The sequence below is a fragment of the Mustela nigripes genome, chromosome 9, assembly GCF_022355385.1.
Source record: "Mustela nigripes isolate SB6536 chromosome 9, MUSNIG.SB6536, whole genome shotgun sequence".
In the NCBI taxonomy this organism is placed as follows: domain Eukaryota; kingdom Metazoa; phylum Chordata; class Mammalia; order Carnivora; family Mustelidae; genus Mustela; species Mustela nigripes.
Window position 1 is genome coordinate 53,100,805 of NC_081565.1, and position 16,728 is coordinate 53,117,532.

Here is a 16,728-nt window from a genome sequence, read left to right on the forward strand (position 1 = left end):
CTACTGTTGCTTGAGTTTTTCACAGATTATACTTATTCTAGCTAATGTAAGAGGGGATGGGAAGGGAAATGCAGCCCGTCTTTCTTATCCTCGCTGTTTAAATCAGCCTTCAGTTCCACGGCTTCCAGCCAGCCACCCAGCCACCCACTTACCTACCATCGACTCCACGAATATTACTGGAGTGTCGAAGGCCAGCCCCTCACCTATTCTAGATACTGGAGATATTACTGTGAACGGGATAGGAAAGTACAAGTAGAAAAGCATAGTGTATACATGCAAATTTCTAATAGTCTTTTTCTTAAGCATCAAACTTTTTATCAGGGCGGAGGTCACAATGGAAGTCACAAGAGAGAAGTACATTATCCCTTTTCAGAACGGAAGGGAAGCACACTCCAATACAAAGAGCTCACGCTTTCTTTTGTTATATTTCTCTCCTGATTAGGAAACTGGCATTACTTCCTGTGTTTACGATCAGGTCAAGGTGTTATGGGTAGCATCTATCCCAAATTTCCTGTCTCCAGATCAGGTGAGGAACTTAAATTTTCCAGTCTAGTTTTCTAAATTTTGCAACAAGACAAGCAGTAGGTGTCTCTGCATCTCTCAGATCCCTGGAGCATCAGGAATTAAAAAAAAGAGAACAATGATCTCATGTCACCTGATATCCTTACTGTCAAGAAGAGGACGTTGAAGTCTGCAGAAGGTAAAGGGGGAAGAGATTAGTACTAGAACCAGAGACCTCCAAATCACAGGCTGACTCTCTTCAGATTATTCTATGTATTCTCATTCTTACCACTCTGAGCACTCTTACCACTCTGCTAATATTCCAGTAAAATATCTTTGACTGAAGAGTACGATAAAACTGACGGACGCTTGACAACGTTATCGTAAGTAAAAGACAGGGAAGGCCTTGTACTGCTGTACTGCATGGTCCATTCATATGAAATGTCCAAAACAGGCAAATCTATGAAGACAGAAAGTAGATTCATGGTTGCCCCGGGGGTGGGGAAATGGAAACTAATTGCCAGTGGGTACCGGGGGTACTTCTCGGAGTGTGGAAATGGTCTGGAATTAGATAGTGGAGATGGTTGTACAACATAATGAATACACTAAAAATGAACTGAAGTGTGCGACTTTTAAATGGTGAATATGAGGTCATAGGAAGCATATCTCAGTAAAAATGCTATTAAAGATCGCCATATAAAAATTTATTTTAGAAAGCTATAAATGGGTTGATATATTGGCTGCGTGTCTGACTAATCCAAGATACTTTTTCCAGTCTTTGCCTCATGTCTCACCCAGGTTTTTGTTTGTTTATTTATAGAGTTGGTTAAGAGGAAGAGAAAGTTGATTGGACGTACTATTTAACTTACAGGACGGCTTTATTGATCTTCCTCCCTTCTCCTCATTAATCATGAGAGGGCTGTTACGGGTGGCAGAGTGTGTCTGGATATGTGTAATGTCCAGAATGCCATGATTTTCTAAAATTAATTCTACAAGTCTTTAGAACAGGATCATGCAGGAAATGAATATACCCTCCTCGTAACTTACGCATATAACTGTTCATTTTGAACAGTTTTTATAGGTCTTATATTCTGCTAGGTAATAAAGTCTAGTTTATCTTAAGACAGAAAGGAACAAAAATCAACCAACACTTCCATTAAGGGCCTTATGGTAACCCGCAATACTTTTTCCAAGCAATGAAGTATGTGTTCACCTTTTGCTTCTATCCCCATCTGTATTTTTGCTTCCCAAGGGCAATCAATCCCAACTTACTTTACAGAAGAAAAATGGAAAAATATATGCTATCCTAAAACAGGTCAAAACCAAGCTGAAGCGGCTATATTAATATCAGAGTAGGTTTTAGAGCAAAGAATACAACCAAGGTTAAAAGAGTTTATTTTATAATTTGAACAGGTCAATACATCAAGAGGACATAATAATTCTAACATTTAGATGTCTAATAACAATGTTTAGAAATACATGAAGCAAAAACTGATAGAAATAAACAAATCTATGATTATTTTCAGAAATGCTAATACCCTCTCAATAACCCTCTCAATAATAATAGAAGAAATGGGCAGAAAATCAGTAAGGATTTAGAAGCATGGACAATGTTAACCAAATTAACCTGCCATTGCTAGAACACTGAACCCAACAACAGGATAGACATTCTTTTCATGTGCACAGGAAGCATTTGCTGGGGCAAGCCATTTTCTGGGACATACAATGAATCTCAATAAATTTAAATGGAATTAAGTTATACAAAATTTGTTCTCTGGCCATAATGGAGTTAAATCAGAAATCAATAGCAGAAGTATCTTTGGAAAACCCCTAAGTGTTTGGAAACCAAATTATAAACTTATTCAATCGATAGCTTAAAGAAGAAATCAGTGGACAAATTAGAAAGTATGGTGAATTGCCTAAAAAATGAAGACAACAGGGGAGGGGCACCTGGGTGGTTCAGTCAGTTAAGCGTCTAACTCTCAGTTTCGGCTCAGGTTGTGATCTCTGGATTGTGGGTTGGAGTCCTGTGCGCAGGGCGGAGTCTGCTGGAAATTCTCTCTCACTCCCTCTGCCTCTCCCCTTGCTCATGCAATTTATTTATTTAAGTAAATAAATAAAATCTTTTAAGAAAATGAAAGCAACATATCAAAGTCTGTGAGGTGCCATTAAAGCATTATGCCGGGGAAATTTATAGCACTAAATGTCTATATTTAAAAGAAGAAAGGTTTTAACTTCAGCTTCCACTTTAAGAAACTAGAAAAAGAAGACAGCAGAAATAAAGATATAGAAAATATCAGAGAGAAATCAATGAATCTCACTAAAATTGGTAAATCTTTAACGGGACCAATCAGGAAAAAAATGAGAAGACACAGATTGCTAAGTTCCAGATAGCTTCACTATTGAATTTTATAAATATTTAAAGAAGAAATAGCGCCAATTCTACAAAACTCACCCAGAAAATCTCAAAAGAATATTTTCTGACTTATTCTATGAGGCCAGTATTACTCTGAAACCAAAACTATACAAAAATATAAGAATACTACAGACCAACATCCCTCATGAATATAGATTTAAAAAATTCTAAACAACACTTTACCAATTCAAAGCCAACAATATATACAAAAGGATAATGCATCTTGATGAAGCCACTATTAAGAAAATGATAGGCCACAGTCTGGGAGAAAATATTTACTATACATTTCTCTGGTATCCTGACTATATCAAAGAAACCCTCAACAATTAATAATAAGAAATTTTTTAAGTGGACAGAAGATTTGAATGAATATATCACTACAGAAGATATACAGGTGACATATAAATAAATGAAAACATGTCAACGTATTAGTCATTAGGAATTAATTAAAGGCGCAATGAAATAGCATTACACACCTATTAGAATGGCTCAAATTATAAAGACTAACTGACCATACAAAGTGTTGGTGAGGATATGAAGGAACTGGGACCCTTACACACTGCCGGTGAAATATCCGATAGTCCCGCCTCTGGGAAACAATTTGGTGGTTCCTTAAAAAGTTAAACATACACCTACCATGTGATCCAGCCATTCCCCCCCCTAGTGACTCACACAAGGGAAAAGAATGCTTATTTCCATTCAAAGACTTACATATGAATGTTCATAGCAGCTTTATTTGTGATAGTCAAAAGTATAAACAGCCAAATGTCCATTATCATGTGAGTGGATATGCAAATTACAGTACATCCTTGCAATGAAGTCTATTCAGAAATATAAACAAGTGGGAGATTGCTACAACAACATGGATGATTCTCAACAGAATTATGCTGACTCAAAGAGCTTGACAAGAAAGAACACACAGTGTATAGGTCCTCTATTTATAGAAAATTCTAGAAAGTGCAAACTTTATGTATAGTAACAGAAAGCAAGTCTGGTGCTACCTGGGAATGGGAGAGAAGAACAGGAAAAGGCAGAGGAAAAGGACTGAAAAAGGATGCAAGGAAATTTTAGGGGTGGTGGATATATTCACTATCTTGATTGTGGTAATAGTTCACAGGTATACATATATGTGTCTATTTTTAAAAAATTTATTTGACAGAGCACAAGTAGGGGGAGCGGCAGGCAGAGGGCAAGGGAGAAGCAGACTCCCTGCTGTGCAGAGACCCTCCCCACCCCACCCCACCCCACCCCACCCCACCCCCCCGCCGGCCACCGAGGGGCTCAATCCAGGACCCTGAGATCATGACCTGAGCGGAACAAAGGCAGACGTTTAGCTGACTGAGCCAGTCGCCCCTATATGACTAAATCTATCAAATTATACATTAAGCACAAGTTTATTGTATGTCAATTGTATTTCAATAAAGCTGTTTGAAGAAAGAAACAATAATTTCTACAACATGGAAGATTTTCAAAAGAAAAGAGAGCTCTAAGTCTAACAATATCCTTATTTCAGGGCAGTAAACTATCGGCATACGATTGTATGATTTCAATATCCAATGACAGAAGAACACTTAATGGAAAATTATATTGTCTCCATTAAAGTGATAATTCAATCACATAATGTTATTTTAAAATAGTAAAATATAAAATAATGGATGCATGATTTTATTTATTTATTTATTTCTTAAATTGACATATAATGCATTTATTTCAGGGGTACAGGTCTGTGATTTGTCAGTCTTACACAATTCATAGCACTCACCATAGCACATACCCTCCCCAATGTCCATCATCCAGCCACCCTATCCCTCCCTCACCGCCCACCCGGGCCTCAGCCTCCAGCAACCCTCAGTTTGTTTCCTGAGATTGAGTCTCTTACGGTTTGTCTCCCTCCCTGGTCCCATCTTGTTTCATTTTTTTCCCTCCCTCCCCCCAAGACCCCCACGCCCCACCTCTCAAATTCTTTATATCAGAGAGATCCTATGATAATTGTCTTCCTCTGATTGACTTATTTCGTTTAGCATAATACCCTCTAGTTCCATCCACGTCAGTGCAAATGGCAAGATTTCGGGTTTTTTTTTCTTGATGGCTGCATGCACCTTTTTAAAAACTACATTGCAAAAAGGAAACTGATGGGGGAGACAAACATGAGCTGGGTTTATAGCACGATTCCACCATGTACTTGCTCTGTATCTTGAATTCTTTAAGCTTAGGTTTCTCATGTATAACAGGGGGATGACAATAACTTTCTGGAAAAATTGCTGTGAAGATTAAATGTGAAACTACAAAGAACATGCCTGGAACATAATGGGTACTCCATAAATGCTACCTTATTAAAAGCTGTTGTGTGTGTACTTGGGGGAGGGGGGCGGGGCAAAGTACCTGGAAGAGAGTGACAAGTTTTTTAAAGATTTTATTTATTTGAGAGAGAGCACAAGGAGGACTGGGGAGAGGGAGGGAGACTGAGGCAGAGTAGAGCAATAAGCAATCTCCACACTGAATGTGGTGCTAGATTCAGGGCTTGACCCCACGTCCCTGAGATCAAGACCAGAGCTGAAGTCAGGTGCTTGACCAACTGAGCCACCCGGGCCCCCCAAGAAAGTGACGATTTTCAACAGTGCTTGTGTTCACCAGTAAACAGGGAAAGAGGATCTGGGTGGGGGGCGGAGGAGAGTAGGGGTTTTAAAGTTCTGAATGACAAGTGAGAACACTTCCACATGTTAGGACATTTGTGTGGAACGTGGAAGTGGTTCCAGCTTTTGGAGAAGTCCAGATGACCAAGGAAGCCCTTTTTAAAACCCCAATATGCCTTGCTTTCAGACATGATCTGTGATACACAAATCTCATGATAAAGAGAGCCACGCTAGCAGATGGTTTCCCACGCGGCAGAAAGAATTGTTTGTTGCTAAGGACTGGAAGGATAGTTCTTCTTCTAAGAATGGCTCCTCCCAGGAGCCATGTTTTTCACAATCTCCCTTTGCATTCAGTATTTCGGGAACATGCTTGTTCTGTGTCTTGAGGGTCCATCCTGCCGCCGGGTGAACAGGTGAAGAATTAAATGGTGCTAAATGGAGAGGAAAGGTGGTTCGGCTTGTATGGCCGTCAGGACGGATTCAGGCAGGAAGTGAAACACCAGCAGAATCTGGCTCCCAGGAAATCTCCTTGCCTGAGGGTTTCCTACCCACCAGAATTCTTGGCTCATTTTAGGGACCAGCCTCAAATAACAAGCTTCCAAAGAGTTTCAGATTTGAACTAAGAATGGAACTTTTGCAAATATGACAAAGGCCTCCCCAGCTTTATGGCCACCTTGGGCCTCGGGTCAGGTAGGCAACAGAAGGCAAGCCTTCCTGGAAAGTTCTGCTTTGCTTTTGCATTTTATTGTCATGATTTTTCACAGTTTGTCTCATGTCACCTTGTTACTTAATTCCCACACCTCCAAGGGAAAAGGAAAAATGTGTAATATTTTAATATTTATGTTACAGATACTTAACATTATGTTTCTACATAGGTGTTGCCAAGATAGTCAAGCCAACCTTTATTTATGGAGGGTAGGAAATATAAATCTGTCTGAAATCTTTCACGAAAGGAAGGTCTTAATATTTCCAGAGTTGATTTTGGTACCTACCCTTGGAGAGTTAGGAAAGGGTTGTCAATACAAGGTGTCATTGTTTTAGGTTTCCTATCCATGAGCTGCTTTTTTTCCCCCAACTTCCCTCTCTTTTGGCAACTTCTCCTCGCATTCTGTCCCACATTTGGCCCCGAGTCAGTTGAAAGCTTTGCAAGTTGATTTTCCATTCCCATCTGAATTTTAGCTTAGCTGTGGAACTGTTTTCCATGTGTTTTTAATCATTTGTCCATGTGTTATGAGCTTATAGGGACAATATGGTTCCCCCAAGCTGCCTGCATTGTATAAGCAGAAACTGGCAAGGTAGCCAGTAGGGAAATGGTTTTCAGACAGATGCCCCCTACACTCATTTCTGTTGGTGATACACCACCCTCTTCTTCCAACTGGAGGAAAACAATTTACAAGCTGCGTAAGTCACCTAACACAGATAGAGTCCTCTGGCAGGAACTACCTTTTCTGGGAGTGTAATTTATCCTCAAAGAGCAACCTGCCTAGGAACTGTGGCTGCTAAGACAAAGTTCAAAGTTCTGAGACTGTGGCCAGGCTGGGTTATAAAGGAAGGTTTATTCTGAGTCTTTCCAGAGTCCATGGAAATTTGGTTTTAAAATAGAGTCTGAACGTAGAGAATTAAGGTTAAGTTCTCCAGGACAAAGAGATAGCTCTTGGAAAGTAGAGCCCAACAAGGCCGCATGTCAGAAGTTTCCGTCCACATTTTTATTGGATTTGGCATGTTAAAATGAGCACTCGTTAACCTCCTAAGTGTCGAGCAAGGGACCAGGCACAGAAAAGAAAGAGAAAACTGCATTTAACAAAATCCCTGTTCTCAGCTGCTGACAATGCCATCTCCAGCAAACGCAGACCTTGCCTACTGGGAGCCTCCTCTCCTAGTTACGAAGACACACATGCACCCAAATTAAGCCAAGTCTAAAGAATCACCAAATGGCCAAGTAAAGAAGGGACCTGGCTTCTAGAATCCCAAAGAAACTCTAGTGTTCTGAGTGAGACACCCCTTGTAAATCCTCCGCTACCCAGGGAGCTGGCCAGATGGTTGTTCTGCTCTTATAGCTTAAATCTTCAGGATTTTCATAGCTGTTTTGCCTACTCTGACCTCCTTTTTTCCATTTTCTTTAGGACCAGATTTATGAGAAATGAGTTAAATATCTCAGAGAATTGCAACAGCTATGAGGAGGGATGGGTGATCCTGGGACGGAGGATTTAAGACAGTGCTGAAACCAAACTCTGCGTGGGTCGATGTATCAGGGGATGTGAGAACACGGAGGTTGTTTGAACAATTCTTTTCAAAACTTTCCCATGAATGCAGAAGATAACACCAAAGTGTAGAACCTGAAAACTTGTAAGAAAGAAAGAGATTTTTAAAAGATTCAAAATAAGGAAAGGTTGTATAAATGCTAGTGGGAGGCAGCCATGGAGAAGAAGAAGGTTGATGGGGGAGAATATTTGCTACGGTAGATTGGAAATGGTGGCATGCAAGGGCAGAGTGGAAAAGAGAAATGAATCAGGATGCTGGGATGGTCGGATGGGAGAGAACTCTCCCATCTGCTGGCTTCCATCTTCGTCCGTGGAAGAAGGGATGAGATCATTTGCTGGAGACCATAAAGGAGTTGCATGGTCAAAGGCTGGAGACAGAGAAGTTTTTAAAATAATCTGTAGAGAAAATAAAGACAGAGTTGGGTAGAGTAATAGGAAAATTGTTGGACAGTACAGAGGGTTCTGTTAAGAAGGAGGGGAGTTACTGTAGAAGGAGCCCTTATCTGCCACTTTGACATTGACCCTGCCAGCATTCCACAACCCAGGTGTGGCCCAGGAATGGTGACAGCTGGGTGACTTCAGACCTGGAGCTCCACTAGATGGGTGCAAGAGAAGGGCAAAGGGGCAAGGGAATTGGGAATATTGCACACGTTTGAAATGATGGGTCCTGAATCCAACCAGGATAGGGAAGGAAGTGAAGACCGGAGAACTTCGAGATCGTCATCCATTCATTTTTACAACCAGTATTTTGAGCGCCTACCATGTGGCGGGACCTGTTCTAAGGCCTGAGATGGTGCTTCCAGGAGACACGGTCCTACTTTCATGGGCCTTAAAATCTAAAGTGGAGACATGTTCAACCAATGTTCAGACAAATCACCATGTAGCTACAGCTGTGGTAGGACTATTACAAGGATAACGAGGAGCACAGGGAAGGACTCTATAGAACTGAAACAACAGGAAGTGATTGAGAGAGAGAGAGAGAAAGAGAGGGAGAGAGGGAGAGAGATCGTGAAACCCACCATCTAGAGGTGGAGCCTTTCTTGATAAAAACGAGTCGAAATGGAGGGGGAGGGAGAGGCCAGGGGAACGGAGGTCATCAGACTTCAATAGGGTCTTGAATAGGGCAGCATGTCACGCTGATGGCCTGTTGTTGGGCAGACCCATCCGTGCAGACACAGACGTCATGCAGGGTGCCAGCAGGATTTGGGGTAAAAAGAAAGACAATGGGCCCAATGAGGAAGGCAGGGCAAGTGGTATTGTCCCTGACAAGGTTTAAGGACCCGGAGTGCTTGTGATCCTATAGCTTCCAAGCTGGAAGGCAGAGTTGGGAATCAGATAAAGGTTTTCTGACTTTCAGTCCAAAGTTAGTTGCTCTTACATTACTCTCTCTAAGAGCAAACCCCGTGCAGAGGGAGAAGTGATCAAGGTGAATTTTAAGGCTGGAGAAGAGGCGCATGGCAGAGGCTTAGCATCAGTGATTGTAAGTTGAGGCTGTGGGCAGTGGGGATGGGTGGGTGACGGGATGGTGGGGCACACTGTGACGTTGCCTCAGCTGTCTTGGCCTTCTTTTAGATTTGCAGGAGCCCTCACTACCATCTGGGTAAGTAGCTGATTAGTCACATTTCACAGTGATAGATACATTCCCAGTTGCAAAAGAAATGGAACGTTCCTCCAAGGTGCGGGAGTGTTTGGGACAGAGAGCTGTAGATCACTGGAACAGCCAACAGAATAATCTGACCCTAAAAAGTAACGTGGGGATCAGTGCCTAAAAGTGAAAAAGAGGGATTTTTGTGACGTGCTGCACCATTTGATATATATCCTTTTTATTGGCTCCCCATTTGGTTCTCTTTGAGTGTATGTATTAGTTTGCTGGGGGTGGGGAGGCATAACGAAGGGTCCCAGACTGGGGACTTAAAAAATGGAAGTTTATTTTCTCACAGTTCTGGAGGCTGGAAGTTTGATCCCTGGGTGCTGGTAAGCCTGTGCCCTTCTGGAAATTCTCTCCTTGGCATGCAGACTGCCATCCCTCCTGATGTCTCCGCGTGGTCTCCCCCTGTGTCTTTGTCTTCCTCTCTTTTCCTCATGAGGACACCTGTCTTGTTGGGTTAGAGCCTACGCTAATGGCTCCGTGTTAACATCATTACCTCTTTAAAAGCCTTCTTTTCAAATACCGTCATATTCTGAAGGATGAAGAGGTTGAATCTGCAACACGTAAATCTTAGGGGGATACGATGCAGCCCATAACAGGTGATAAATTTAAAAAGATCAAATATAAAGAAGTTGATAACAGTGGCTGTCTCCATGGCAGGACAGGAAGTGTGGGAGGTTACAGGAAAATTTTCCATTAATTGTACACTTTTTGTACTATTTGAGTTTTGTTACTGCAAGTATTCACCATGTCATCAAAAATAAGAGAAAATTATTGCATTGGCTACACATCTTTGCACTCAACACCTTTATCTGTCTATCTACCTGTCAGAGCAAGGAAGAAAGAGAACAGGGGTGGGGTGGGGAGGGGCAGAGGAAGAGGGAAAAAGAGAATCTCAAGCAGGCTCCATGATCAGCTTGGAACCTGCCCTGACTCGGGGCTTGATCTCATGCCACTGAGCTCATGAACTGAGCTGAAATCAAGAGTCGGATGCCTCACCGACTGAGCCACCCAGGAACCCTCAACACCTACTTATTGAATAAAATTAACCTAAACACAGTGTGACCGTCCACCGTGCCTTTGGAATTTGGACCTACTTGAAGGTCTTTGATTAGTACAGGAATGGTATCTGCCAAGGTTTTTTCCTCATGTAACTTATTCTGAAGAAACAGATCTCCCACTGTAGACGGCAAACTCCAGGGGGCCTGGGCAAGGACAGCCTCACCATTTTATCCCCAGGACCACGCACAGTCGGCTCTCATAGGTGCAGTATGAATGAATGCATCAGTGAGAAAACAGCTTTGGGGAATGAGTTCTTCCTAATGTTTCCATTCCATAGACAGCAGCAGGGAGGGGAGAGTTCCATTATTTTTTTAAAAGGTTTTTATTTATTTATTTGACAGAGAGAGACACAATAGAGAGGGTACGCAAGCAGGGGGACTGGGAGAGGAAGAAGCAGTCTTCCCACCGAGCAGGGAGCCCAGTGCCGGGCTGGATCCCAGGACCGTGGGATCATGACCCGAGCCAGGAAGGCAGACACTCAATGACTGAGCCACCCAGGCGCCCCGCGTGTCATGTTTTGAATAATTTACTAAACTAAATCAAGATAATAGGTTTAAGGGGGAAACCACTCACCCTAATATGCCCTAGTCCTTGTTCTTTGGGAAAAAATAGAAAGATTCTGCTTACTTTGGGCCTCCTCTACAACAATCCAACCCCCCACAATCCTACTGTGTTTTCATATTTTGTAAAGAGAAGTAGCTAAGAAACAGTGGCATGCACCCTGAGCAGATTTCTTTCACAAATCCATTCACCCAAATTCCTTTTTCTGCCTCTCAATTCACCTCTGATGCTCACCTCTGACCCTAACACGGCCTCTCGCCTTCTGTTGTTGTAGGTCTGGGGTTTCCAGGAAAGAATTTAGCCTCTTTGTTTCTCTTTAAAAAGCACTAGACATTTTATAAACCCCTTCTGAGCGTCTGCAAGAGGGGGACAGAAAAACACAGCAGCCATGTCCTCTCAGGGACGCTGGGAGCCCCACCTGGTCCTCCAGACTGTGTAGTGCCTGGGAAAACCAGGTCAAGTTGAAAATGGTGTTCAGGTGATGCTGAACTCGAGTTGTCAATGCGGAAAGAATGAATGAGAGTTTAGTCCCAAAAAATGGACTTAGCTTATGGAAGCCTGGGCGGGCCTGCCTCTCACCCTGGCATTTGGTACTAAGTCCACCAGCGGTTTTGCGGTGCTCTCTCCACACCGCCACCTGCTGAGTCTGGAGGCCCCCTCCTCGCCTACCTCCATTTGGCTTCATCCAAATGGGGAGGTAAACTAGATGCCTAGGTCACAGAGGACCCACCAAGGCAGCGTTGTTTTGTTAAAAGATACAAACTATTTACCCTCGTAAGAGTAAGCTACACTGTATCACATACATAGTTTCAGATTTACTGAAAAGACATGGGGTGAAAGGTGAACGCCATCCGCCCTTAACCATAAAAGACTGGGGTTGAAGACAGACTTAAGTTCTCATCACAGAAGGCTTTGCTAGCTTTTTCCTTCAGGATATTTGTACATCTTCCCAACGGGAATGGTAAGACAGCAAAAGTAAATTCTGCATGAGTAATTTTTATTTATTTTTTAAGATTTTATTCATTTATTTGAGAGAGAGAGAGCATGAGCAGGGGGGAGGGGCAGAGGCAGAGGGAGAACCAGGCTCTCCCCTGAGCAGGGAACCTGCCTCCAGGCTTGATCCCAGAAATGGAGAAACCTAGCTGGGGTCCAGATTATATTTATAATCAGGGCAGAGTGGCCAGTGCTGAAAAGGCTATGTCATTGGATAGTTGAGGGGAATCAAGAAATTCTAATAGAAGGCAACTTAAGAAACTACATTAAAAGAAATGGCAAATACTAATGCTCATTTAATATAGATCAAGTGTATCTTAATTCATACTAGCCCAGGTCCTGTGGGTATTTAGTACAGGCAAAAGATGTCTCTTCTGAGAGAATTCTGGAAAACGACGGTCCATTTAAAAATAGCTCATTATTGTAAATAAAGGAACTCACTTCAGGCTTTATGTCGCAGCAATCAGGCATGACTATTAAAAGGAACACAAATGTCTGGAAAAAAGATTCCAGTGGGTCAATTCTTGGAAAGAAAGCTTAATCAGTATGAAAATGGGGACAATGTTCCAGGATTATGTGCTACTAAAAGCAAAGAATATGGTAATTAAATTAAAAGGGAAGATATATAAGCCAGTATGGGATTAATTTCCAGTGGAGATACTATTCAAATGGTGTGGGGGGACAACTCAATTCAATTCTGGGATTTCAGTTTTGTGGATCTGTTTCTTTCTCATGCCCTTGGGTGATTTATAAACTTTTTGAATGAGAGTCTTGTCAGCTAACAAATTTTCCTTTGGTTCCTGAAGATGGGTGCTTGTCTCCCTCTTTAATTAACCTGGTCATCAATTACCGTGGAATAAGGGAGATGATGTGGATTCTGTCAGGTAAAGAACTGACCAGCCAGTTTTAGGCCCTGAGCTATCAAACCTGGTTCTTAGAATCCACGTTTTCAAGTCTGGCTCTTTGTTTAGAGAAAGAGAACAAAATCAATAGGGTGGCTTGAAGGAGACATTTCCCCCCACCTGCCCTGAAGGTGCTGAGCAATCCATTAGGGAGGATCCTGTTGAGAAATTTGTGAACAATTGAAAGGGTTTATCTGATGGCTGGCTAGTTGTGAAATTTAGCATCAAGTGTTTGATTCTTCAAGTGAGGGGGTTAATTTGGGAGCTGGGAGTTTCCTTGGGTGAAAAGGGAGAATGTATTCCCGTATCCTGCCAGCAAACAAGAATCAACAACCCCAGCTACCTGTCAGTGAGAGGGAGAGTCCTCTGCTCAACAAAGTTAACATTCTTCTGTTTCTTCCTTTTCCTTCCTTATAATTTTGATATACTTATTTGGCTGACTGTGTGTGTGTGTGTGTGTAAAGCCTAAAGACTTGGGCATTTGCTAAATACATGCCTTTAATTTTTATCTGATATACCTCCGTCATAAAAAACATGTCTCGTCTTTCCGATCCCAATACAAAGCAGATGCACACAAATGTTTGTTGACTCTGGTCCTTCTTCTAATAACAGTGATGGGAAATCCGGGAGAAGAATGTGTTGTTTTCTCAGAGACGGCTCTGTAAATCTCAGACGATAGATAAAGTGCCAGCTAATTACCCCCTGGGTCTCAGGCTTTCACTGGTGCCTTCTTAAATACACAAAACTCAAGTGAAGGCATGACACCATTAGCACTACATAATTCAAGCAAACAATAAATGTGTTTACTGTGCCTGGCTACTGACCACCTGCCTTTCCGTTCCACAAGGCAGGTATCTATATATAGGATCTCCTTGTTTGCATTCCTGCAGAGAGTGAGCCTTTCTCTCCTTTAGGCCTCACCATCTGTGAAAGCGCAAGAAGCTTGGGCCCCCGACAGCATGTGTCTTCTCTTACTTCAGCTGCTGGTGCTCCTGCCTCTAGGGAGGGCTGCACAGCGAGATGGCCGCCCAAGTCCTAGTTCTGGCTCCCCTGTGCTCCCAGAACGGGATCACAGAGAGCTCCCCCTTGACAACCACGAGGATGCCGAGGAGAAGCCAGACCTTTTTGTCGCGGTGCCCCACCTCGTAGGGGTAGGAGAAGGCCAGAGGCAGAGAGGGAAGATGCTATCCAAGTTTGGCAGGTTCTGGAAGAAGCCCGAGAGAGACCTGCATCCACCCCAGGACTTGGTCCCTGAGCGCATCCCACCTGGGACCCACGGCGTCACCCAGCCCAGAGATGGGACGCAGATGGAGAGATCTCCTCTTCGGGAAGAGGCCAGGAAATTCTGGCACCACTTCATGTTCAGAATGAGCCCAGCCTCTCAGGGGATCATCCTGCCCATCAAAAGCCATGAAGTACATCAGGAGACCTGTAGGACAGTGCCCTTCGGCCAGGTATCTGCTCTGGGTGGGGGAGGGGATCAGAGTTGGCAAGAAAGGGGAGGACAGCTGGGGCAGGTGGAGAGTTGGGGAGGAGGCTGCTGGGAGCCTGATTCTTACCTAATTTCCTGATTGGATCCTTGGGTATTCGTCATAACATGTGGCAAACTATCGTTACATTCTCCAAATTTCCTTCTAACTCTCCATTGTCTCTTGGTATTCCGGAAATGCTGTGAGAATGGTATGACGCTACTCTTCAGATGAGTAATCATTCCTACTGATGGCACAGACATTTGTCTTAGAGGGGTTAACTTGTTTATATGCTGGAGGTGTTCTATCTGGAAAGATAATTAAGACTCTCCCCTCAGTTAGGAGAAGTGGGAGCTTGGGAGTGCCAACCAGAACTTCTCTCTAGCTATACCTCTATGTTCTATTGGGATGTGGACGAGCAGGTTGACTCTACCTGTAGATAAGGTGGGAAACACTGGACTCCTAGCCAAACACTCACGTACACAAGTATCTCAGTCTTAATCCCCTGTATTTCCCACCCAGCTATTTCCTAGGCTGTCAGATGGAAGTCGTGACATTGTTTCTATGGTTATGGTGGCAAAAATGATTTAATTTAACTTATTTTCTCATAAGCTCTCAAGAAATAATATCAATGATGTGATATTGAATGTGAGATCACATTTTCTCCCCTCAGAAACACCTCCTACTTCCTGTCGCATTGCCTAACTTATGGTTATTGTGATCGATTCTGCACTATTAAGACAAAGGGGCATTTTCTAGTAGCCGCTTCCTCCAGTCAGTCCTGGCAAGTCCTGCGCTCCAAAAGTTAAATTAAATTGAGACACTGCATCAGGTCCTTAAACACGAAGATACTGAACCCAAAGCAATGCAGGGGAGAGTAAAATTTTACAGTCCAATAATGCTACTCAATTAAACAGGCAGAATTATAAGGTAATTGACTGTGTAAGGCAGTTAAGTATTCTGCCTGAAAAGGCAAGGATATGTAGCAATAAGTCCATTATCAAATAATAATGACTGCTTTGTTGGCCATGTGCAATTAGAAAATTGCTCCCAAGAAATCATGCAATTGAATTTCCTTTGAAACTCTTATTTTTAACTCTATTGCTAATTAAATTAAAATTGAGGTGTTTGACTCATATGTCTTGAAGGGCACATAAAGCTAGGTGAAAGGGGATGGAAGGGGTAGAGGTGATGTAATGTATGGTGAATGCTTTGTCCCATGCAACTTCTTAAATTTAAACGTACTATATAGGCCCTGCAAAATAGAATAGAATTCATCTTGATGTTCTGATCTACTCTATGAGCAGTTGAACAAACACGGATGGAGAATCTATTATGCATAATGCACTGTGGGGCATAGAAAGATAAGGCACGTTATTCGTGTAGGAAGGAAGCCATTAGAATTTTTCAACTGGTAACATTTAATTAGACAAAATTTCTTCAAGTTAGGATGTAAGATGTAAAGCATTTTCTCATTAATTTAGGGATTTCCTAAAGGCTCATTTAGTAATATGTCCAATAAAAGAAATTTTAGTTGAGGTGGCTTTATGCCCTAGGAGATTAACCATGGCTCAGATATTGTAATATATGCCAAACTGGAAATTTTTTGACATTTTAGTTTGAATTATCTTCAGACTTCGAGTCTTTTGCTTCTGCATCACGTGTGTTAATGAAATGACTCAAGATGACTGAATGGAGATGTGTTTGCCTTGTAGACAATCACCCATGAAGACTGTGAGAAAGTTGTTGTACAGAACAACCTTTGCTTTGGAAAATGTGGGTCCATTCATTTACCTGGAGCTCCACAACACTCCCACATGTTCTGCTCCCACTGCTCGCCTGCCAAGTTCACCACAATGCACTTGCAGCTGAACTGCACCAGCCTTGTCCCTGTGGTCAAGGTGGTGATGCTGGTGGAGGAGTGCCAGTGCAAGATGAAGACTGAACATGAGCATGGACACCTCCTCCAGGCAGGCTCCCGGGCAGAATTTCATGCCCAGGATCCCTTCATCCCAGGATTTTCTACTTAAAAAGAGACCCCACTATTATCTTTGAAAAGCAAAACTGTAGTAGCAAAGGTGCTGGATTATTCAGCTTGGAAGTGTAAGCGAGTGCACACTATTTTAAGAGAAAGGTGGTTCAAAAGTAGTGAGATAGAACAATTTAGAGGCAATGGTGTTCATCTAGTTGTGGGTCTATGTTTGGGTTCTACTCTTGGCTCTGCCCCTCTGGCAGGAGGATGTTAAGGAGTTGTGGAAGCTTTCTCCATCTTGAGGGCTTCA

At 42.6% G+C, this 16,728-nt stretch overlaps 1 protein-coding gene across 1 annotated transcript; it reads left to right on the top strand.

Moving 5' to 3' along the window:
* The first annotated feature begins 13,936 nt into the window (after positions 1-13,936).
* Positions 13,937-16,476, top strand: CER1 (cerberus 1, DAN family BMP antagonist). Its single transcript, XM_059410138.1, has 2 exons — positions 13,937-14,431; positions 16,162-16,476. The coding sequence occupies exons 1-2, from the start codon at positions 13,937-13,939 to the stop codon at positions 16,474-16,476; spliced, it is 810 nt and encodes a 269-aa protein (XP_059266121.1).
* The last annotated feature ends 252 nt before the right edge of the window (positions 16,477-16,728 follow it).

Excerpts from the sequence above, each read along its gene's own strand:
- CER1 (XM_059410138.1), top strand. The coding sequence starts at position 13,937 with ATGTGTCTTCTCTTACTTCAGCTGCTGGTGCTCCTGCCTCTAGGGAGG. Across the intron at positions 14,432-16,161 it reads GGACAGTGCCCTTCGGCCAG|ACAATCACCCATGAAGACTG; the intron begins GTATCTGCTCTG and ends TTTGCCTTGTAG.